Consider the following 23,553-nt stretch of genomic DNA (forward strand, 5'->3'; position numbering starts at 1 on the left):
ACAGTTCATAATTCCCTCCACCCTGACTGAGGACCCGGTTCCAGCTGAAGAAAAACAGCCCCAAAGAATGATGCTGCCACCACCATTGTTCACTGTGGGCATGATATTCTTTGAGTGATGTGCAGTGTTGTTTTTGTGCCAAACATACCTTTTGGAATTATGGCCAAAAATTTCAACATTGGTTTCATCAGACCATTACACATTTTCCCACGTGCTTTTGGAGGACTTGATGTTTGTTTTTGAAAACTTCAGCTGGGCTTGGATGTTTTTCTTTGAAAGAAAAGGCTTCCGTCTTGCCACCTTACCCCATTACCCATTCATATGAAGAATACAGGAGATTATTGTCACATGTAGCACACAGCCAGTACTTGCCAGAAATTCCTGCAGTTCCTTTGATGTTGCTGTAGTCCTCTTGGAAGCCTCCCTGACCAGTTTTCTTCTCGTCTTTTCATCAATTTTGGAGGGACGTCCAGTTCTTGGTAATGCCTCTCTTGTCCCCACTTCATTATGACTGTCTTCACTGTGTTCCATGGTATATCTAATGCTTTGGAAATTATTTTGTACTTATTGTAAGGTTTTTATTTTTCATTTTTCCCCCTTGAAGATTTCAGTTTGTTTTACAATTGAATTGTTCACATTATAAGTCACATTAAAAGTGGAAAAGGTTCTGGCATGACTTATCTTTGTCTCATTCTTTTACATCACCAAAACCTGGCATTTTAACAGGGGTGTGTAGACTTCTTATATCCACTGTATGCATGGTTCTAGGCAGAAATAAATGGGGAAAATCGTTCAAAGACTACATTAATACACTTCCTGTGGTATTCACAAAACCTTCTCTATAACAAATGTACCACTATTTAACAAACTGCCCAGTGTGGATCTCACCTTTAAACAATAAAAACTATGTTCTGCCCCAAGACTGAAGCAGTGGTCTACTATGTACTGGCTTTGCAAATTGTCTCTTTGTAGCTCGAGGTGGATGGGTGGATGTCAGACTGACTTGTTCAACAGCAGGGCTATAAAAAAAAGTCAAAGCGTGAATTCAAACTGGTTGGGATGGTCAGGTAGACCCGTCTTGGAAGGCCTCGTGGTGTGGGGAATCTTGTAAACAAACAGTTTCCTTCTCTCCCCCGTCTCCGCAAAGAGCTGCTAATTTCAAGGGCGCTTTTATCCTTTCCCTGATGAAGCTTCATTGGAGGCAGGTGTGTCTCATCAGGAGGTTGAAAGCTGAGCTGGGCAAGGTGGTTACTTACTGGGGCATTGGCCTGCCGCTAATATGAGCGAGGGAGTGTTCTCGTCACTGTAGGTACATACATACACACACGTTTTCTGTTAACTCATACCCAAATAATGTTGATTTGTTCCATTCCCATATTCGTGGTAAAAATGTAAAAGAATACCTACATTTTATATCATTGTCCTGAGGAGTTTGTAGGGGCAAATCTGCAGTCCGCTTACATTAAGTTTGTGATGAATGAAATACACCCATATCATTACTTAATAATATCTTTTTACATAATTTCAGTGATTATGCATATCTCAAATAACATTTATATACATAATAATCTAAATATTAAAATAATCTAAATATCTAACTCTTATCTAAATTGACTAAAAGGAGCAATAACAAATGTCTTGCTCAAGGACAGATCAGATTTCTTTTCACCTTTCCAGCTCTGAGCTTCGATCTAGTAGCATTTTGGTTATTGGTCAGATGCTAAAATACACACAAGAATAGAAATCTGGAAATACTGTCCCGTTTTTACATCCCTTTAATTAAAATACACTTAATTTCACTCAGTGTCAGCGTTTTTGCAACATTGCTGTAATAACTTACAATTGCCATTAGAAGCCTTTCATTTGGCCTTTTCGGCGTTGACATGATGAGACAGTTATTCTGTCCAGAACAGCTGTGTTAGTCTGCGTGGTTCCAAAAAAGCAACCCCATTCCTGCAAACGGCATTATTTGTGACAACAGCCCGTGGTTAATCATAACACACTACATAGGGCTCTGGACTTAGGACGTGCACCGTGGACTAGGGCACCATTTGGGGAGCGCCCACTCACTGTACAACAGCTGGATTGTGATGCAGTGGATCCAGTCTCAAACACATGCCCACACTCAGCTATACCCTCAGCTCTGACTGATACTGAACATGACTATTAATTCTGCTCACACGGCACGCTGCCTGCATGGCACACGTTGGCACGCCATTGTTCACAAATTATGTCTCAGGGCAGCTGGTTGATATGATAATTACGGGTTACTGATGAACCATTGTTTGTGTGTGTGTGTGCGGCTCTGCACTAAAACAAAAGATACAATAGATATACAGTATACCACAGCTGAAGCCAATGTGAATTATTCTCCTTACATTTCTTTCGGATAATGGAGGCTGAAATGTGTACCACTGTATTTTACTCTCAAAATCGGTTTCAGATTAACATTTTAAAAATAAGGATGTTGAAAATGAGTATGTTCCAGATGTTGAAATTACATATTTTCAGAATATTGAACAGTTTATATTATTTCTTTGTTGAAAATCTCGTCATCTACAGATAAATGTTTAGAGACTCTCAAATGGTTCAGTGGTCAAATTCCCTGCCCTGTACAGGTGCATCATTCTAATCAAGAGTTTGAATCTTGAATGAGATGTTCAGCAGAGATGTCCTAGTTAAAGAATGGTGGGAAATAAGGCAGAACAGCTCTTGCAAGCCTACTGGGAGTTGTTGGAAAGAAGCAGCGCCATAATAACAAAATGGGAATCACAAAATTGGGAGGACAAGTAGAAGAGGGTGAATTTATATCAAGTGTTACTTTTACATTTTTGGGGATAATGAAAATATGTCATTTATAGAGGTTCAAAACCATTTGGGGTCATTTACTCTATGTTCCAGTTTCAGTACATTCTCATATATTGTGATATTAGCACTACATCACAATATACAGAGCCCTCCAGAATTATTTTCACCCTTGGCAAAGTTTAGCAAAATGTTTAGGAAAAAATACAGTTGTTGTTAACCATCCTGATCTTAAAAATATTACAAAACTCTATTTGTGTCTGTCGTGGTTACTGGCAACCCCAAAAAGTCTTATGAACCAAATTCCCTGTTTAACCATGTCTTCATATTTCTTCACCAAGGTATACATTTGAGGTGTTCATCGAACATCATGGGGAAGGTCAGACAACCCAAATGAAATGAGACAAAAGGTTGTTTACCCAAAACGTGGCAGTGCCTATAAGAATAAATAGCTGTAATAACCCTGCCTGAAAGAGCACGCAAATGTATTTTCCCAAGCAAAGTATGGAATATACTTCGATAGGTTCAAATTCTCCAAGGATCAAAGTTGGACAACTGCAGATGTTGGTGACTTTTACTGTCACCAAGTCTTCTGAACTATAATTTTATGCAACCACCATGCCAACAAGCTATTTTGATGTCATGCCAAAAAGAAAGCCTCTACTATCATCAATACATAAATATTAGCTGCGGCTCGATCGCACTCTTGCCTGCTTCATCATCATTGCACCAACGCCCCCAAAGCAGGCTGGCAGATTCTGGAGCCTTCCGGGAGCTGCTCGGGGGGCGAAGCCAAAACGTCAGTCCCAGTGGATGCAATGGGAGAAGGAAAGAAAGAAGAGGATGCCTCAGAAGGCAGGGCAACTCCAAGCTGCGGCACTTTCCACTGCACAGCCCCAGAAACACGGGAGCCTATGGAGAAGACAGCAAGGAGAAGTGTGAAGCAACCAGAGACATTTTCTCCCACACCGCCACCGGATCCCAGACATGACTCCCCTTAAAAGCAGTTTGTCATTACAGCATATGTATCTTTTTAATAAAGACAAGGGAAGGTAACTGAAGAAAGTTTATTAATTCTTGTTTATCTGTTACATGCTCCTATGTTAGCTGTTCAGTCAGTGTGATAACTGGCAGCAGTGAGGTCCAAAATAGACCATTAACCAACAGTTCCCTACAAGTACACTGACATAATAAGTAACGGTTACATTTTCTTTCATGCCATAACTGTGATATGTTGTTGTTTCTTTGTCTCAGTTGAATGCACTGACTCCACCAATGTGGCTCCGAAGTACAGTTTCTTCAGAATGTAAAAAGAAATACTTTGCCAAGTATACAAATTATTGTTCTAATATTTGGTCAGTCTGGACCAGACTAAATACAAACATGGCCGGTCCAGACATCTGTGAATGTTGAAAATCAAGGCTGATCTGGACAAGACCTAATCTGAACCAAATACAGATGTCTATGATTGGTTTAAATCAAAGTCAGTCCTAAAAAACTGGTCCAGAAAATGTTGTAATTGGTCAGTGTTCACTGGAAAGGAATCTGTGTTGTCAAGTTTATTTCTTTGTGCTGTGTTTCCTTATAAGCACTCCTATAACAACATACACACTTATATAACAGATCTATCAACTCCATAGAGGGACAGGTCCATTTATTTCCAAAAAGTGAACATGAACAAGAATATGTAAGGTTGAGAGTGTTGTTACTTTGTGACATTCATGGCTACAGCAGTGCATGCAAATCACACTTTGCAGCCCGGGGGCAGGTGTGTTTTGAGCTCCAAAGGGCGTCTGATTTGATTTGAAGAGGCTGAAGAGGCTGGAGGGAAATATCCCATTTTACAGACTCTTTATCCAGTGGATACAAGGACAGAGTGTAATGACAATTAATGGGAGAGAAACATCCCAGGGCACAATCAGAATCACCTTTAATCACTAAGTAAATAGACACATACTTAGAGTTTTACTGGTCCTGCACAAGGTGGACAACACATACAGACAGAAGACACAAAATCAACTCAAAGCTTACATACATTGGTTGGTGAGCGTATAAGATGATGGGATTTGAGTGGTGACCATGTAATAAACATGGATTTATAGTCGATAAACACATTTACTGATTCAATCCGGCATTTCATGATGCAGAGAGACGAGCAGGTTTTTTTTTAGCGCAGTACAAGTACATCTAGTAAGTTTAGAGTTTGGAGTCACACCTCTCCCGAAATATTTGGAACCATAGACGCAGACCAAAACAGCAGACCATGGTGGAGTAGACCAGGACGGAGTAGACCAGGACGGAGTAGACCAGGATGGACAAAACTGCATCAAGCCTGAATTTAAACTTGTGTTTTGCTGACTTAATTCATGATCTGAGCTTTTCTGTGGTCTCTCTATATAGGGATGTTTACTGGTTTTGTGGTCTCTCTATATAGGGCTCTCTATATAGGCATATCTACTGGTTTTTGTGGTCTCTTTGTATAGGGCTCTCTACTGTTTTTTTTGGTCTCTCTACATAGTGCTCTCTACTGGTTTTTGGATTCCTCCAGGTGGGAAGAATGGAGTGCCTGTGGGCTTCCTCTTTGTCACAGCAGAGACCATAAATCTCATCAGTTAACCCACGACTGGTTATTGCTGTGTAACACAAACCTTCTGATGGCATGAAGATTTCCCCAAATACATCCAGATACACTGGATGTAAGATCAGACCCCGCCAGTGTATTTTGGTACTGCGCCCTTCAATGGGTCCCAATCCGTCATGTCTAGGCAGTCCTTCAGGTTTGCAATGGCCTCATCAGGCAAGTTCTGCCTGTCTGACAGGCTTAGTGCCTTTACCTTTCTGTCTGTGCATGAGGACTGGATGAAGCGTCACGTCCAGACTTCTCCAGGTGGCTGTGGATGGCAGTGTGGTACAGTTGTGCTCGTAAGTTTGCATACCCTGGCAGAAATTGATTTTGTAAATATTACCTGGGGTCAGGTAGATGGCCTTGGACCTCAGAAAACACAGTGGACCAACACCAGCAGATGACATGGCACCCCATACCATCACTGACTGTGGAAACTTTACACTGGACTTCAAGCAACGTGGATTCTGTGCCTCTCCTCTCTTCCTCCAGACTCTGGGACCTTGATTTCCAAAGGAAATGCTAAATTTACTTTCATCAGAGAACATAACTTTGGACCACTCAGCAGCAGTCCAGTCCTTTTTGTCTTTAGCCCAGGCGAGACGTTTCTGATGCTGTGTCTTGTTCAAGAGTGGCTTGACACAAGGAATGCGACAGCTGAAACCCATGTCTTGCATAAGTCTGTGCGTGGTGGTTCTTGAAGCACTGGCTCCAGCTGCAGTCCACTCTTTGTGAATCTCCCCCACATTTTTGAATGGGTTTTGTTTCACAATCCTCTCCAGGGTGCAGTTATCCCTATTGCTTGTACACTTTTTTCTTCCACATCTTTTCCTTCCCTTCGCCTCTCTATTAATGTGCTTGGACACAGGGCTCTGTGAACAGCCAGCCTCTTTAGCAATTACCTTTTGTGTCATGCCCTCCTTGTGCAAGGTGTCAATGGTCGTCTTTTGGACAGCTGTCAAGTCAGCAGTCTTCCCCATGATTGTGTAACCCACAGAACTAGACTGAGAGACCATTTAAAGGCCTTTGCAGGTGTTTTGAGTAAATTAGCTGATTAGAGTTTGGCACCAGGTGTCTTAAAAATTTTACCTATTCACAATATTCTAATTTTCTGAGATACTGAATTTGGGGTTTTCATTCGTTTTCAGTTATAATCATCAAAATTTAAAGAAATAAACACTCGAAATATATCAGTCTGTGTGGAATGAATGTATACATTATACAAGTTTAACTTTTTGAATGGAATTATTGAAATAAATAAACTTTTTGATGATATTCTAATTATATGACCAGCACCTGTATATTACCAATTCTCCAAGGTTATGCAAACATTTGAGCACAACCGTAAGTTCCATGCAAAAAAAAGGATGAAAAATGTTGCACTCATTACCACTCTGGATAAGTGATTGCTAAATGACAGAAGTTTAAATGTAAATAGTGCTGTAGACATTGTCCGGATTTAATCATCTCTTGTTGGACGTTTCACTGGTTGCTTTTACATGGAAAGTCCCATGTAAAATCCCCCATGATGTAGTTTGTGTAGCATTAAGCTTTCTTATTACAGTTAATGCAATTTTAATATGTAGGACAACTTTCACCTTCTGGTCAAGATGGCAATGTTAGAAACCCGGCTAAAGACACAATTATCAGGCAGAAAAGGACAAAGTGTAGCAAAGGACAAAACAGCATCTGTGCCACCAGGCAAATATGGTGGTAGTATTATTAAAGTTAACTCCTCCCGCAATATCCAGACAACCGGATAACTTTTTTATGGCTACTACAAAGAAATGCTGTTGGCCTGAAACTTTCAAAAAAAAAATCCTAATCTTGGACTGAAGAATGAGCCGACTGAGTTCAATCTGGGATTGGCGAAATCTAAAACTGACAAGTATAGAGTACAGAGATGTTGTTATCCATGTAGGCCCTAACAATGTTACGATGAAACAGTCAGAGGTTATGCAGAACATAGCTTCAGCTTGTAAAACAGATGTGTCGACATCAAGCAATTGTCTCTGGCCCGTTCCCAGTTAGGGGCAGTGATGAGATCTACAGCAGACTCACACAACAAAAATGCTGGCTGAACACAGAGTTCTGCCCGTCGCAGGGGATGTAGTTTGTAGACGACTCTCTCAATCTGGGACTCATCCTACTCAATCACTTCACATTTCCAGGCCCGCTGGGCCATACTGACACTGTTCTTCAATGAGTTCCCAGAATTCCTAATGGACTTGTCATGGCAGATATTATTCACATTTTTGGGGACTTCAGTATTCACATGGACAGGTGCAATAACGCTCTTTAAAAGGACTTTGGAGCCATAACTGACTCACGGGGTTTTGTCCAACGTGTCTCAGGATATGTCGCATTCCCACAATCATTCTCAGGACTTTCGTCCAATGGAATAAATATTGTGCATCTGTTTTTCCTCATAATCATGGACTATTAGATCACCTTTTTACATTTACCATCACAACAGCTAACTCACTTGTACCCCAAACTTTTAAAACTCCACAGCTTACCGGTATGTTGACCTGGTGATCACCTGATTATGCAAAAACATTGATTTGGCACAAAAAGGTCATTCACTCTTATAATAAACACCCAGCACAGCCAGAAGGGGGACTGGCCACAGCTCAGAGTCCCGCTCCTCAAGATTAAGGTTTCTTCCTAGATTCAGAGACTATGGAGTTTTTCCTATCCACTGTGCATCTATTTCTTGTTGCTGCTTGCTCTTAGAGGTTTAGGCAGGGTATCTGAACAAGCACTTTGTGACAGCTGATGTGAAAATGGGGCATTATAAAACTAATCTGATTGGTGGAACACAGAGCCAAAAACAAGTGTTTTGGTTACGATCCTTTACCCAGAAAAAGGGCATGTCATTTACAAGCATGTTGAAAATAAGGAATATTTAAAGTTTTTCCTTATAAATTAGTTTAGATGAGCTATTTTGTAGAATTACTGAACACAACAAAAATGTTCCTACCAGACATGGATTGTCTCATATTCAAATATCTCTGAGTTTATTTTATGATGATATTACTTAACCATGTTTAGGTTATCATAACCTCAGTAGGTTTCAGTTCAAGAATATCCCTGAGTTTATTTTATGATGATATTACTTAACCATGTTTAGGTCATCATAACCTTGATAGGTCTCAGTTCAAGAGCAGGATCGGGTTGTTTTGCGTTTGGTGCCATTGAAGATTACAAATCGATTATGACCTGGAATGGGTCAGACAGATGAAAGCAGCTCCACCCCAGGAATTCTCTTTCTGTTTTGGACGGACCGTACCACTTCACAAATAATCCGAATAACAAGAATCTGTTATTAGACAATTGGTTTATGATCTTCCATGACAAAGACATAAGCATTTAGCTATACAAGAAAAGACATTGGCACACTGTATGTACATTTGGAGGCTGTTGAATGCCAAATTGAAACAGTAACAGTGAATACATAATCTCTGTCCTCCTGTGTACCTTTTAAATATCATGGATATCTAGAACTTCACACAATATAATGAATGGCTCGTTTCATATGGGCCATTGAACTATGGTGCTGTTGACATTGTGATTATTGTAGTAGCTTTGTAAATACCTCAGATCTTCTGGCGGGAATATTTCTACTTGATATACATACAGCACCATCTAGTGGTGAGCATATTACTTATTCATAATAACAAATATAGATTTTCTGACAGATGATTGACAAACAAAGAGGTTGTCTTTGATATTGTGAAAGAAAGGTATCGTCTAAGTAGATATTTTTGAATTGGTTCAGAAAAAGAAAAAGGCACTTGGCTATTACACTGTCTACAATAAAATAATATGCTTTCTTTACAAATATGTACAGAAACATTAGCCATGAATTCTAATTTGTCAATCGACTAAACAGTGATATGCTGTTGTGACTACCAAAACAACTCAACGGGACAGAAAATAAATAATGTTGGTGTGACTTCTACAAAGTATCATTATTGTTAACAGGGTAAGTTACAGTTGGTGGCTAACATATCTAAAGTTAGAAAAATATCATAAATATCATATAGAGATTTCACGATCATTAGACACAAGATAACATAAAAAGGAACATTCGTATTTCTGGCTTTGGAAAAGAAAACTGGCAGATTTGATGACACCATGTAATTTTCTCCAGTTGTAGAAAAGCTTTGAAAATACTTTTTTTGAAAAGGATACAGAAACTCAAGGTCAAAGAGTTTTAAGTTATAAAGCACTTTAAAAACAGGGTCAATTTCAAGTGATTTCTTTTCTTCTGGCTCACATCATAAAAACAAGCCATAAACTTCTGAGAAATAAAATACATTTCTACATAATGAAACACTGCGTAATGACAAGTTTTGTCTGGAGATTATTATGATGTACGTGGTTTTGATGCATACTGCATCATATATATATCAAACAACCAAACAATCCATTCTGTATTTGTTGTAGATATTTTTTTTTATAGTTTGGACACACCTACCCATTCAAGGGTATTTCTTTGGTTCTACTATTTTCGTATTTCAGTTTTATTATTTTGTTAACTTTTAACAAGGCACCCCTGTTAATTGAAATGCATTACAGGTGACTACCTCATGAAGCTGGTTGAGAGAATGCCAAGTGTGCCAAGCTGCCATCAAAGCAAAGGGTGGCTATATTGAAGAATATAAAATACACATTTATTTTGATTTGTTTAACACTTTTTTGATTCCTACGATGTGTAATTTCATAGTTACGTCTTCACAATTACTCCATAATCAGGATTTAAAAATAAAATAAAAAATACTCTGGAATGAGCAGGTGTGTCCAAAATATTGACTGGTACTATATGTGTAATATCTGTCCATGCTGGAACGGACAGAAGTACAGTGCTTTCTACAGAGAATCCAAAAGAGGTACCTGCCACTGACCAAGAACCTTCACCACTGAGACACCCTCCTAACCTTTCCTTAAATTAAAAACAAATGTATGCTAAATAATGGAGATATTTTTGATACGGCCAATGTATTCCAATCTATTGTGGTCATGTTGTGCCAGTGTGGTATTCTTAAGGGCTGGGCATCATGCCTCAGTGGGAGAAGCTTCGGTCATTGGCCACGTCCTGCAGTCTGCGTAGCAGGGCTGACTGGTTGCTGGGACACACCCTCTTTGGCGACGGCTCCTCCTCCAGCTGCATGCTGCGCTTCTTGGTGGGCGTGTCCCCGGTGCGGATCATTGTGTTGATCTCCGCCAGGCGCTGCCAAGACAGAAGTTAAAGACACATGTCAGGGATGGTTAATAATTAACATCTTCCTCATCACGGATAAGGCGTGGTTTCAGACATGGACACGCCAGTATCTAGGTCATCCAACCTGGCCCTGGATCTACACTACAGAGTGCGTTGGCATTTGTTCAACAACAACTAGGCCTAAGAAATTCCTGTTCCTTTCCAAAAACATTTCCCCAGAAATCCTACTTAAAAGGCCACTTCTACTTTTTCCCTCTCCTGATTCCACTTACTCAAAATCAGGGTTTTTAAAAAACTTTGAATAAAACAATGAAAAGAAGGACATCCATGTTTGTAAGTGTGTGTGTGTGTATTCTGGTGACTTACATGGGCAGGGCTGCTACAGATGTAGTAGAAGAGTGTGTCCTGTGCAGTAGGAGTTGGGGGGTTGGTTTTGTGGGGGGATATGTAGATGGAGTGGTTGTGGGACAGGAGAACCCTGCGGGGGAAGCTGGTCCTCATGGAGGGGTACGGGCAAAGGGGAGGGGACTCCACCTGCTTCACACACGCACGCACGCACACACACGCGCACATACACACACACACACACACACTTTTAAGATAACTATTAAAGCCTTTAGATTTCCCTTAGTTTTTCATTGCTTACATTTTGTCAATTTTATTCATGTTTTTACTTCACTTGCTCAAATAAAAAATAAAAATCTCAGTATATTTTGGCTGAGGTTCCTGTACTGTTGGTCTGACCTGTTAGTATTTAATAAAATGATGGTTGAAATAACAAAACAAATATCAACAAAGAACGGCACCAACGTGATTTCGAAATGATATGCTTGGCGTCTGCCTTTATATCGAGCCAGAGCATAAACACCCAAACTTCAGATGAAGTACTTTGAAAGGGTGTGCTTTTCTATTCAAAACATACATATGTTCCCAACCTCACCCACTCTCACCCACTCTCTCCCTCTCCTCTATGCCTCCCTTGTCTCCCTCAATCCATTGTAAACAACGTTCTCCTATTTCTCTTCCTCCTCCGTCTTTGTAGTCTCTCTCTAATTCCCTCCCACGCCCACACACCCCCCCGTCTCTCTCTAATTCCCTCCCACGCCCACACACACCCCCGTCTCTCTCTAATTCCCTCCCACACCCCACCCCACCCCGTCTCTCTCACCCCTTCCAAGAGCGAGCTGGTCGAGTAGCGCAGGGCGAAGTGGCGCATTTCCTTGATGTAGACCCGGTTGTAGAAGTGGATGAGGTCGCCTCGTTGCTCCTCCTCCTCCAGCGCTACTCCCTCATCCCGCGGCTGGGCGGGAGGGACGGATGAGGAGGGGGAGACAGCGGAGAAGGCGGGGGCCTGGGTGGGGGTAGAGGGAGTGCTGCCAGGCTGGGGGCCGGGTAGAGTGCTGGTGGAGCACATGGCCCATGGGCTGTGTCCACTCCCTGAACGGGTTAGAGAAACACCCGGGGAAGACACAAAGAGGGAGAGGGCCAAGAAAACCAGTTAGCATGTCAACATCTAAGAATGAACACAGACTTGCGTGCGTTCCTACCCAGCTCATGGTTGGTGTCAGAGCTCTGCCGGTTCCCACCACTGCTGCCTGAGTGACGTCTCTTCCTGCCAGAGATCAACACGTTCCTGTAGACCTGGCGAAAAATAAAGACAGAACACTCAGCTGCTAGTTCAGTGGCTCCCCCACTATTTGTTCCAACCGTACACACTCTAGTGTCCATGAAGGCCACCGTGCTTTGTTATGTGGTCCAGTCGAGACAAACCTCCAAGGCCTCATCACAACGCAGTGAAATGGCGCAAGTAACACCATTTTCTGGGAATTGAAAAAGAAGGTTCCTGGTTTTCCCCCAGAAGTCCTCGTTGGAGGATTTTAGATTTTGTCATGGTTGTTTCCCCTTTTCCACCCTATACTGTACTCACACTGCTGCTGGCCTGGGGCTGGGAGCGGTAGCACCTCATGATGTTCTGGAAGGACTTGTCTGCCTTGGTCACCTACATGACAGTAGGAAACACATACATGCTTAATGAAGATCATGTACAGAACCCCCGTGCTTCAACCATGGCCCCGTCATAGATTGCAACAGAGCGATTCAGCGTGAAATCTGGTATTCCGGGGCTTTTCAGGGAATTCGACTAAACACGTTTTGCGCAAAAGACCTGAGAATAACTGCAATTGGCGTGACACACCTTTCACATGGCGTAGCCCAGCGAGCTTGTATACCAATGGAGAAATGTCCCATGCGACCAGTGCTGCTGTATCAGAATACATGGAAACCACTACTCACAACCAGGTCCAGCTTTCTCATTCAGAGGGTACTCTAGGATCTGGACCATGTTGGGATATGTGAACACACCCACAGATGTCACAAACGCGCACGCACGCATGCACACACACCTCAGAACAATAACATACCTTGGTCATGACATACACAGCACACATGAGGAGCTGGTCTATGTGTCTGTCCATCATGAGCTCCGAGCAGTGCACCAGAGAGTACTCAAAACACGTCCAGATCTTTCTCCTCAGCTCGCTGGAGATGTCCAGCTTAGCACACAGATCTCGCAGACGCACGCTAGCCAAGTGGTACACCTGTAGGGATTTAAAATCCCAGTTCAAAACATCTGCGTCTGATAAAGTTCATTCAATGAAAATATAGGTGTTCATTTAAACCGCGACAACTCCAGCCTGATTATGTTACCGTTAGAATAGAAGAGTCTCCTCAGACCTAGTTTAAGTGAGATTCTAGCCTAAGGCTAAGGAACACAACCGTGAATCATTAACCCAGGATTAAAGCTTAGTCCAGGTTGAAACTCTAGTTTGAACACAGCCCAAGTAAGCCCAGGGCCAGGATTAAGAACAATGCAATGGGAAGACCTATATAGTATAAAGAGCAGGGTTAGGATACTAGGATTTCCATATCAAAAACATGATATAACTTAGATGAGTAACATGCCTGAACTCTCCCCTTAACATGACTGATTCCCTTACCTTACGGAAGAAAAGCGAGTGGGAACCCATTTTCTGAGGCTTGTTATTGGACGGTTTCTGCACTGCCGGCGTTTTGATTGGCTTGCTGGCAGCAGGGCTACCCTGGGGGGCAGAACTGTTCAGGGTGGTGGTGGTCTGCGGTTGGCTGGTCATAGAGCCAGTCAGGGGCTGGAGCGTGGCCGTACCTTGTCCCGTCACACTAACCTGGACAGGGATGAAGGTGATGCCTCCGTTCTCATTGGCTATTCCTGTACAGTTTAGAGGACATGAAATTATTCTTAAAGGCTCTCCTATAGTGTAGCAGCTGTACTGGAGTCAGAATCCCACTATACAGGACATACAAGAGCTAAAAACCGTGCAAAATTCAGTTACTCCCCAGTTTGGGCATACTGACACACTGTACAGTAACAAATGTCACCACCTTGCACAGGTATGGTGACCGTCTGTCCGTTGTTGGCGGTAACAGTGGCCGTTGCCATGGTGACCACTGTCTGCCCGGCAGGGATCGTTGCTGTGACGATGGCCTGGGAGGTCCTAACCGCCGTGGTAGCGGTGGTGGCTGGAGTGGTGGCGGAGGGGTCTGAGGGGGTGTCGGACGATGAGTCTAGAAACAGCCGTCTTCTGGCTGAGCCTGTCGGGGGGGAGCTGTAGCAGTCCAACAGGGTGGGGGGGGGAGGGGACAACCCTGGGGGTGGGAATTTTAATGAGTCATTACACCACGTACAGACAAACTGACTGACTGAATGATTGGCCAACCAACTAGCTAACAGAACAACGGACTGTCTGAATGATTGGCCAACCAACTAGCTAACAGAACAACGGACTGTCTGAATGATTGGCCAACCAACTAGCTAAAAGAACAACGGACTGTCTGAATGATTGGTCAACCAACTAGCTAAAAGAACAACGGACTGTCTGAATGATTGGCCAACCCAGCTAGCTAAAAGACAAACTGACTGTCTGAATGATTGTCCAACTAGCTAGTTAAAAGACAAAATGGGTAACTGAATCAAACTGAATGACCAACCTTTACCACAGCTGTTGGTGTTCAGATCAGTGCCAAGGTTGTTGAGAGTTAGGGGGGCATTGCCAGCACTGCTGCCTCCGTCACCATCCTCCAGGTGCTGGGGTGGCATCACCTAGACATCAGTAAGAAACACAGTCATTCTGCCCTACTTTTCAAAAAGGTTTTTCAGTATGCCAGACGGCTGACATGATTAAGCATGATGTGAGAAGTGGGACATGGCACAATCCTTTCTAACTGCTATGTGTAGCTAGGGTGGTTATGAAATATTGGCATGCAGTAGCTTTGATGCAAATTCCTTGTGTAATTTGCTCACACCTTCAAATATAGAGCCAATTAGCATAAATTAGCTGAATTACAGCACCAATTGTCAGCATTAAAGCCAAATCTCCCCATGTACTTGCTTTTTCACATTTGGTCGGTAAGCTTATTTTATTTTTTTAATAGTTAAAAACAATGTACTACTAATGTAATAATCCGATTTAGATCACAGAATGATTTCCTTTGAGAAATTGAGTAGAATTTCTACAACCAGGAAATAACCAAGGGTTTTGCTTGCCCCTGTCTTCCATTTGTAAAAGCACTGCATGACAACTGCTGATGTAAAAAGGGCTTTATAAATACATTTGACTGATTGATTGCTGATAGAAAAGAGGGATGCAGGGTTTTAATTTGAAAACAGAAACCAGTGTTCGGTTCTGCATTTTAAGAAGAGTAATTGCTGGTCAATAAATATTTTGAAACATTATTCCTGAAGATATATTATCTCTCTATTCCTGAAGATACATTATTTTATGAAATTACATGGCAAAAATTCTACATAACCCCCCTTTGAAATTACACAAATTTAGCATCACCAGGCTTCCATAGATAAAATACCAGTAAAAAGTTTGAAAAATACACAGTCATATAGCAACCAAAAAAGTGCTAGACAAATCAAAATACATTTCATATTGTAGACTGTTCAAAGCAGACCTTTGCTTTGATGACAGATGTGCACACTCTCTCAACTAACTTAATGAGGCAGTCACCATTAAAGCATTACAAGGGTGCCTTGTTAAAAGTTAATTTGGGGAATTTCTTTCCTTCTTAATGCATTTGAGCAGATCAGTTGTGTTGTGACAAGGTAGGACTGGTACACTGAAAACCATCATTATGTCTGTACTGTAGCCATCGATGTGATGAAACTGGCTGTCGTGAGGACCGCCACGGAAAAAGGACGACCCAGAGTTCCCTCTGCTGCAGAGGATAATGTCATTACAGTTACCAGCCTCAGAAATGTGTAATTAACTGCACCTCAGATTGCTGCCAAAATAAATGCTGTAACAGACATCTCAAAATCCACTGTTCAGAGAAGACTGTGAATCAGGCCTTCATGGTCAAACTGTGGCAAAGGATCCACTACCAAAGAATACCAATAAGAAAAGTTCTGGTTTAATGGCTTCCAAAGGTTTCCAAAGGTTAGCTACTTTGAAAAATCTAAAAGTTTGTTTAACACTTCTTTGGTTACTACCAGATACAATGTGTGTTATTTCCTAGTTTTGATGTGTTCCTGATTATTCTGCAATAAAGAAGTACCCTTGAATGTGTAGGTGTGTACAGACCTTTGACTGGTACTGTATATAGTCACTGATGTGAATATTTGTAACCAATCCATTTCGATAAAAATAAAACACTTTATTTTAGGGAGTTCTTAAGAAGAAAATGTAGGTGTCCTAAATTCATTATTTGAATGGCAAAAAAGACTATCCTCTGGTCTTAGTCTAGGTCTGTTTGCTGTTCTCATCAAGTAATAATCCTTTAACCCAGCATTTAAAGGGATAATTCACCCAAGCAAAAAACAGCTAATGATGTATATACCCTGTAATTTGTTGAGTGTTTGTGGTAGAACAGTCATGATACCAATATTAGAATTTCTTCAAATAATCTTAAAGCATCTAAAATGTATTGTGAAGCAAAACAATGCACATATAGATTTTAGGAATTACACTACTGGTACCATGAATTCGTGAGTTTTATGGATTTAATCCCATCCAAGTCATAATATAATTATCCTTTTTCACACAGCTATAAGTGACTTTGAGTACTTTCAGATCATGACTTTGAAGGTACTTTCAGATCATTATGACATGATGTGCAAGAAATGCACATTTTGTTACCAGGGCTTGCCACAAACCCAAAAACACTACCATTGTCAAACGATGCCAAAGAAACCAAACAAAAGCAAAGACTGTTTGTTTTCAAACCTTGAACAGAATACTTACAGGACATGAACAGAAATATGTTTCTGTGACAAACCTACGGTGATAAGGACCACACTAAACCAAAGCAGCTACGCAGAACAAAACAAGTATATATTCAGAATAAGACACAATCAGCTACACAGGCATGGGGGCTGGTGAAAAAGACACGCCATCTTTAAGCTCAACAGGCGATCAAGGATGGCCCTGCTGATCCAATTGCAATAATGTCAGTTAACCTGCTCAGACTGTAGAGCAGGAATGTGTTTAATCTGTGCTTGTAGCAGCAGCGTCAATCCAAACTGTGTTCACGTGTTGACCATATATAAAACACTAATCAGTTAATGACTGTCCATTGTAATCTTTATGGCAGAGTACCTAGGTTGGCAGCAGACTAAGATAAAGACTGGTGTCTGCTGGTTTTGGGGAGAGACGATCACCAGGACAGCCCGGTGTGTAGTGAGTAGGGGGAAGGAGTCCTACCTCCTGGCAGGCGGGCGCTTGGTTCTTGGCCCCCCTGATGCTGTCCCACAATGGGGACCCCCCTTCCCAGGCCAAGCTCTCTAGGACCTGCTCCTCTATCTGGTTCAGATGCTTCACCACCTCCCTGAACAGCCCCTGCTCCGCACGGACCAGCACCTCGATAACCTGAGACACCGGGCACAGACTTATGACGCGCACGCGCACACCTATGCATATGTGCATGCACAAAAGCATGCATGTCGAGTCCGGTATAACAAAACACACACACACACACATTACGGTATCAGCCACACACGTCACACAATGCTCAGAACACAGTAAACAGTACGCACCTTGTAGAAGTGATACGCTGGGAGCTGGAAGATTTGTATAACGCGTGGGAAGTCCCCTGGGGGTCGGTAAGAAAAGATGACAATCTCCAGGCAGCAGACCAGCAGAGAGCGCTGGAACAAATCCTGCTCCAGAATACTCTGAGGAGATGTCAAGGAACACAGGGGTCACTACTCATCCACCACACAGAACAAATATTCTCTGTCAGACTGCGAGGCACTGTCAGTGGTATCGTAACATGAAATGTCTTAACAAAAAGGCCTAACCTTTAACAAAACCATTCAACAAGACTGTGTCTTTGACCGCTGCTTCACTCTTGGAAATGCGTGTGATAGTTCTAGCTGTTAGTCAGGGCAGGTGAGACTCACAGAGAGATCCATATCGCCCAGTCTCTTCTTCTCCTGGTCCATGATGGTCTCCAGGGTTTTATAGTAGAGCGCCTCCGCCAGGCGGAAGTACTTCACTGCAATGTCTTTCCCCATTCCAGAGCGGTCCTCCCTGCTGCCGTCGTAGCGGTGACCAAAGAGCTGACACATTTCTGTCAGCCTAGTGGAGATGGCCTCACTAGGGTCTCTGGCACACGCTCTGACACAAGACAACACAGTTACAACAGCCTCCAGACTCATACCAACACACCCAAAATGACAGCACACGGTTACAACACCCCAAAAACAAGCAGCAGAAAACTACTGCCACTGTCACAAGACCCCCAAAACAGTGGGGCCAGTGGGTTTGAAACTTACTGGCCCCAAAAACATTTTAACGGAACCTCCTTCCAAAAATTTTAATTTATCAGCGTTACTACATATAACCAAATACTTTGGTTACTTAACATGTTTAATCCTTTATGAAATGCATTCTGGGTATATGATAAAAAAAAAAATTATAAAAAGATTACAGTTAATTAAACATTTGAATTTTAAACCAAACACTAACTCATAACTCTAGTTACTAGGTATGCGGTTGTTATAAGTCATGCATTCACCCAATGGGCATCTGCATTTACTGTAAATTCCTGACCAGTACGGTCAAGGGCCCTGAAGAAGGATTATCACCCACCCGCTTGGCTGTCATGCTGACCAGGTGCTGTTTGCTATTGGCATGGATGGTCAGGGACAGTTTGGGAAAAGTTGCCAGTGCCTTTGAGAAAGATCCACATTTGTCCGCTTTATCCGCGAACTTACGACAGAATACACAGTGCATCTGAGTAACCTCAAAGTCGAGACAGGGAAATAATTTTTTGAACCAAAGTAAAAATGTTTGTTCCTTTCGTTTGAGCTCGTAGTTATCCTTCGCTGCCTTCTTCACTTAAGTGAAGAATGTTTTAGTGAAAAACAATACCAGGCAGCCACGTGTCACATCACTGCTCAACTCTTGACTGGCCAACAGCGCGCGCAAAGAGCTGTAAGGTAGTTATCTGTGAGTGTGCCAGATTAAGAATCAACTGGAGGACGTCGACTTGATAATACAATCATTTTTTTTCCACTCTAAATTAGTTTTTTGCAGGGGCCCGATTGGGACAGTGACTTGCTAGTTTTATTAGTCCCGACTTTTTACTGGCCCAGATCCATCGGGCCATCGTTGTTGTCCAGCCCTGAGCAGCCTTAAATAAATGATTAACTACCTAATAATAAGACATCTTGTAATGCGTTGTACACCCGAATAGGGCACACCTGAATAGGTCTTTGAGCCTCCCACTGGGGCCGTGTTTGAGCCCAGCGAGCAGGCTGTGTAGTCGGCCGACACTCTGCATGGCTGTGGAGACCGGCGACCCCAGACTGCGGTCCGGGACATACTTACGGCCCGTCAGGGGAGTGGACACTTTCAGGGCAGAGGCCTACGGGACATACGCCGGAGACACAAGACAGATCTGTTTGCATTATGAACTGAAATCAGACTCCAAGACACAAGTAACAGACCTAAGGCATTAGACTGCAGTGTGTGTGTGTGTGTGTGTGTGTGTGTGCGTGTGTGTCTTGCCATCAGACTGCTGTAAAGTCTGTAGACAGGGGTAACCTGGTTCTCAACTCCCTCACAGAGACATGGACCCGGCATGCCGATGTGTTCATTAGCCCCTTCACCCAGGAAGATCCTCTCATCCAGGCCTCCAGTGGCCAGAACATGCTCCTCGTACACGCGGCCCAGAGAAGAACTAAAGACACACACACAAGAAGCGTTGACATTTTTCCATGCCACATGTTCTCTGAGCGGAGACTACGAGGAAAAAAAAATGGACACATACAAACTATCTCCAAAATTCACAGGATCCAAGAAGCCAGTCAAACTATCTTCTTTCCCTTTGAGAATCTGTCGAGGACACAAAATACATTAGAAAGGAACGGGCAGACAAGCACACTGTCTAGGACTGTGCGTGAGTGTGTGTGTGAGTGTGTGTGTGTGCGTGCATATGCACAGGTGTTTGCCTAACCTTCTTATGGAAGAGCCTCTTGATGAAGGGTTTCCAGAAGTGCTCCTTCACCCCCTTGGCCTCCAGTACCAGGCCGTCATGCAGACCACACAGCTGCTCTATGAAGCAGCAGGGGCCCGCCATGGGCTTATAGTCCTTACTGCTGAAGTCCTCAGGAAGGCCTGTGGTTCGCACAAGACATGGCAGCTGCCGGCACTAGTGGCAAGTAAGCTTTACAGTAACTATGTGTAAATGTGTAAAAACAAGAGCAGCATTTAGTTTGACGCTAGTCCACGGGGTCACGTAAGTAACCACACACACGTTTGCACGGTCGCAGGAACATGTATGTTGCATTATGTACGGGAGGGCACCTTTGAAGCTCGGGTTGAGCAGGTCCTTTCTGGTGTTACAGAGCAGAGCATTGGCGAAGACCAGGTCCAGGGCACAGAGCAGCAGGTGGTATGAGTTCACCAGGTCATCACTAATCATAGGAAAGTTCCCTGAGAGAGCAAGAGTGAGGGCCTATTGAAAGAATTGCAATATCTAGGATTTTACAGAATCTTTCATGATTTTACTTCAAACTAAAAAAATCTTCACACTTTCTTTTTATTTTAATTTTCTTACTCTTTTCAGGTCCTCTGACCCTATACCTAACCCTCCTTTCCATCCTGTCAGATCAAAATCCCCATCATTCACACATGCTCAGATTGAATTAGATGACATGTGGAGACAGAAAACGGAAAAAGACATTCACACAAAATTGTCATACACATCACAAATAAGATACATCCACACATGCAGCAGTGCAAATCCACTCACCTTTGGCATGTACAAAGAGAATCCAGCAGAATTTCAGCACCTCAGTGACTGTGCACGGATGTCGTCTGAAATGCAAAGGGGATGGTCAGGTTAAACAGGTCACCGGCATAGTCTACAGGTCTCTGGAATATAATGTACTACTACTAATGTGACTCCTACTATTATTAGTACTATAGATATAGCAATAATAGTTATTATTAATTCTAGACACGTATTAAACATATGGCCATTGTGGCCAGCTCTTGTATCTGAAATCAAAATGGGACCCTAACTGCAGCGCAAAATATTTAGGATCAAAAGTCTTATATGGAGGTAGAAAACACTGTCTCAAGGCAAATGGCATCATTGACTATGCCATCTGTCTACAAGGACAAGGAATTCATATTGAAACAGATTCAAATACAGTATGAAAACATAGTTCCAAATACATAGCTCTCCTTGAAACTCTAATGAAATATGTAGAATAGAAGTGCAGGCAGGCAGAATCAATGTGTTGCCTGACATAAGACAGTGGCTACATTATCAACACCAAACTCACCTTTGTTTACGGCTTCTATGGACTCTGGGTGGTTCATCCGAGGGTGCTTTGAAGATGGCTTTGAAGATGGGAACATACTTCTTAAAAATGACAGCAGAAACAGTAAAATTTCTCTCCAGCTTCTCTGTGCTCTGTCGGAAGTCCTGTGATAGATTGGCCATGTCCTGCCACTTCTTCATCTTGCTGAAGAACTCAATGAGGCTTGAATCAGACACGGAAAAGAGCGCGTTTCAGCAATCGTTCACATTAGCAGACACAATTATGTCGTTTAACACACAGACCCAAGACTGAAATAAGGACCAATATTAACCGTGGCTAGCAAGACCGCACAAACATACCCACGACCAGGCTGTGTGTGTCCGTACCTCTGTTCTGAGCGGCGGAGGATTCTGGTCAGAGAGACGTAGTTCCCGTCCGCAGTGCCCTTACCCACCGTCGGTACGGCTGTCCTACAAGCCACGTAGAGAGCACATGCAAGCCATGGAAGCTCACTGCCCTGTTAAGAGTGGTGGCAAGAGAGACAGGGTTACTTGTTCTGTCCCAGGTTCTATTGCATCAATAATAATAGTCAGGAGTGGGGGACGAGACCTGAGACGCCATGTTGGGAGTTCTGCCCTCTAGTGCACTCTACTGTTACCCATATTTACTGAATCCCTAATTTTCTCTAAGACCACTGTCAAATAGACCCTCAACACCCGTACTTTGCAATCCCTGAGGAAAGGTTTGTAAATACGGCCTAAACCCACTACATACCAGCCTAGTCAGGAAAGGTGTCTGATTGTCTCTATAAGAATCAGCCTACATTTCAACTTTAAAACTACTTTGCAATAACACGTTAGTTCAGTGTTAATATAAGAAGGTACAGTATAGATATAAAAAATTCACACTAGAACCATTATGACCCTAACCTAATTCTAACCTAAACTCCTATGACTGCTTCAAACCCGACTGACCGATACACCCACTTTCACTGAAAATGATCAAAAATAACACTGTTTTTAAGAAAACTGTCATTAAAGGTATACAAAATGAATACAAGCTGTACCTTTAAATAGAAAAACAATACTTAAAATCTGGGTCATGAGAGATATTCAATGAAACCTACCGGTAAACCACATACCAAAACGAACAGAATGTATTACTGTACAATATAATTATCAGTTCACATACATACCTCTAATGTGTAATTCTTGCTAATGTTTTCGTAGCTCTTCCACGCTTCGTTGCTCGCCTGCTCGTCCATATTCAAATCTCGACAGAGATCATCAAACCCCAGCCTTGTTTTCTGCAAAAAGTCTTCCTCTTCGTTCATTTCGAATGTCCACGACAAAACGATGCAATTGAAAATAAGAGTCGATTCAAGTGCGTCTTGTTACAAAGTACAAGGGCTTATTTTTGCTACAGATATTGTGCGATCCGATATACAGTCGTACAGCCATTTAAATGTCATTTGAGTGACAGATACTATAGTGCGTAGCAGACTGAACAGAACGCCTGCGTGAAGTATATGTCCCGATGTGTTTAAAGGAAAACGTCACATTCAGGACGGTATTTGCTTGGTGAATACAATATCAAGCGTACTGGGGCTTTCCGCCCACAAAAAATGCGTTCCCTATCTCAAATGGATAAAACAACAGTCATCAGCAACACTTCCGGATTAGAGCCTATCATTAATGTCATTAATGTTACACAAAATCTAAATCCGATAACCTTGATCAATTCAAGTAGATGGGTTTGCATACAAACGTAGAACATAGTTCTACCCAATACACCGGATTGGGTGTAACTTCGCAACTACTACGTACCGGTAAACTCTTAACGTGCAGCAAACATTGTAACTGTGTAATGACGTTGCAGCGACGCTGGGTGAAACCGTGTGATGTTAAAACACGACCATCCAGTTGTAGTGGGTTCATTTGTTGAACTATAATGTGTCCAATTTTACCTACATAATATGAATGGTAGTTTATTTCTTTGGTTAATCCTTGAAAAAGCCACTCGCACTCATACAATCCTCAAAATGGAATGCTCTGCGGATGAAATACTTTGCAGCGTCTGGCT

General features: G+C 42.4%; 1 protein-coding gene across 4 annotated transcripts; it reads right to left on the minus strand.

Annotated features, from left to right (window-relative positions):
* Nucleotides 1–10,259: 10,259 nt before the first annotated feature.
* rbl2 (retinoblastoma-like 2 (p130)) lies at nucleotides 10,260–23,015 on the minus strand. Of its 4 annotated transcripts, none has more exons than XM_029115204.2 (21): nucleotides 22,667–23,015; nucleotides 21,831–21,988; nucleotides 21,493–21,693; nucleotides 20,955–21,019; nucleotides 20,507–20,635; nucleotides 20,157–20,317; nucleotides 19,971–20,035; nucleotides 19,709–19,880; nucleotides 19,402–19,565; nucleotides 18,097–18,313; nucleotides 17,731–17,868; nucleotides 17,399–17,563; nucleotides 14,679–14,790; nucleotides 14,073–14,336; nucleotides 13,652–13,899; nucleotides 13,076–13,252; nucleotides 12,583–12,654; nucleotides 12,203–12,296; nucleotides 11,824–12,092; nucleotides 11,022–11,189; nucleotides 10,260–10,664 (listed from the first exon to the last, which is right to left on the minus strand). In XM_029115204.2, the coding sequence occupies exons 1-21, from the start codon at nucleotides 22,802–22,804 to the stop codon at nucleotides 10,497–10,499; spliced, it is 3,345 nt and encodes a 1,114-aa protein (XP_028971037.2). In that variant the 5' UTR covers nucleotides 22,805–23,015; the 3' UTR covers nucleotides 10,260–10,496. The 4 variants fall into 4 exon arrangements, with proteins under 4 accessions (XP_028971037.2, XP_028971036.2, XP_028971039.2 ...); XM_029115203.2 differs by having other exon boundaries at nucleotides 11,022–11,192; nucleotides 22,667–23,011; XM_029115206.2 differs by having other exon boundaries at nucleotides 11,022–11,192; nucleotides 19,745–19,880; nucleotides 22,667–23,010.
* Nucleotides 23,016–23,553: the final 538 nt, after the last annotated feature.

This window comes from Esox lucius, chromosome 19 (genome assembly GCF_011004845.1).
Source record: "Esox lucius isolate fEsoLuc1 chromosome 19, fEsoLuc1.pri, whole genome shotgun sequence".
Lineage (NCBI taxonomy): Eukaryota > Metazoa > Chordata > Actinopteri > Esociformes > Esocidae > Esox > Esox lucius.

Excerpts from the sequence above, each read along its gene's own strand:
- rbl2 (XM_029115203.2), bottom strand. The coding sequence starts at position 22,804 with ATGAACGAAGAGGAAGACTTTTTGCAGAAAACAAGGCTGGGGTTTGAT. Across the intron at positions 20,636-20,954 it reads TCTCTTTGTACATGCCAAAG|GGAACTTTCCTATGATTAGT; the intron begins GTGAGTGGATTT and ends TTGCTCTCTCAG. Across the intron at positions 17,869-18,096 it reads TGGGCGATATGGATCTCTCT|AGTATTCTGGAGCAGGATTT; the intron begins GTGAGTCTCACC and ends ACATCTCCTCAG.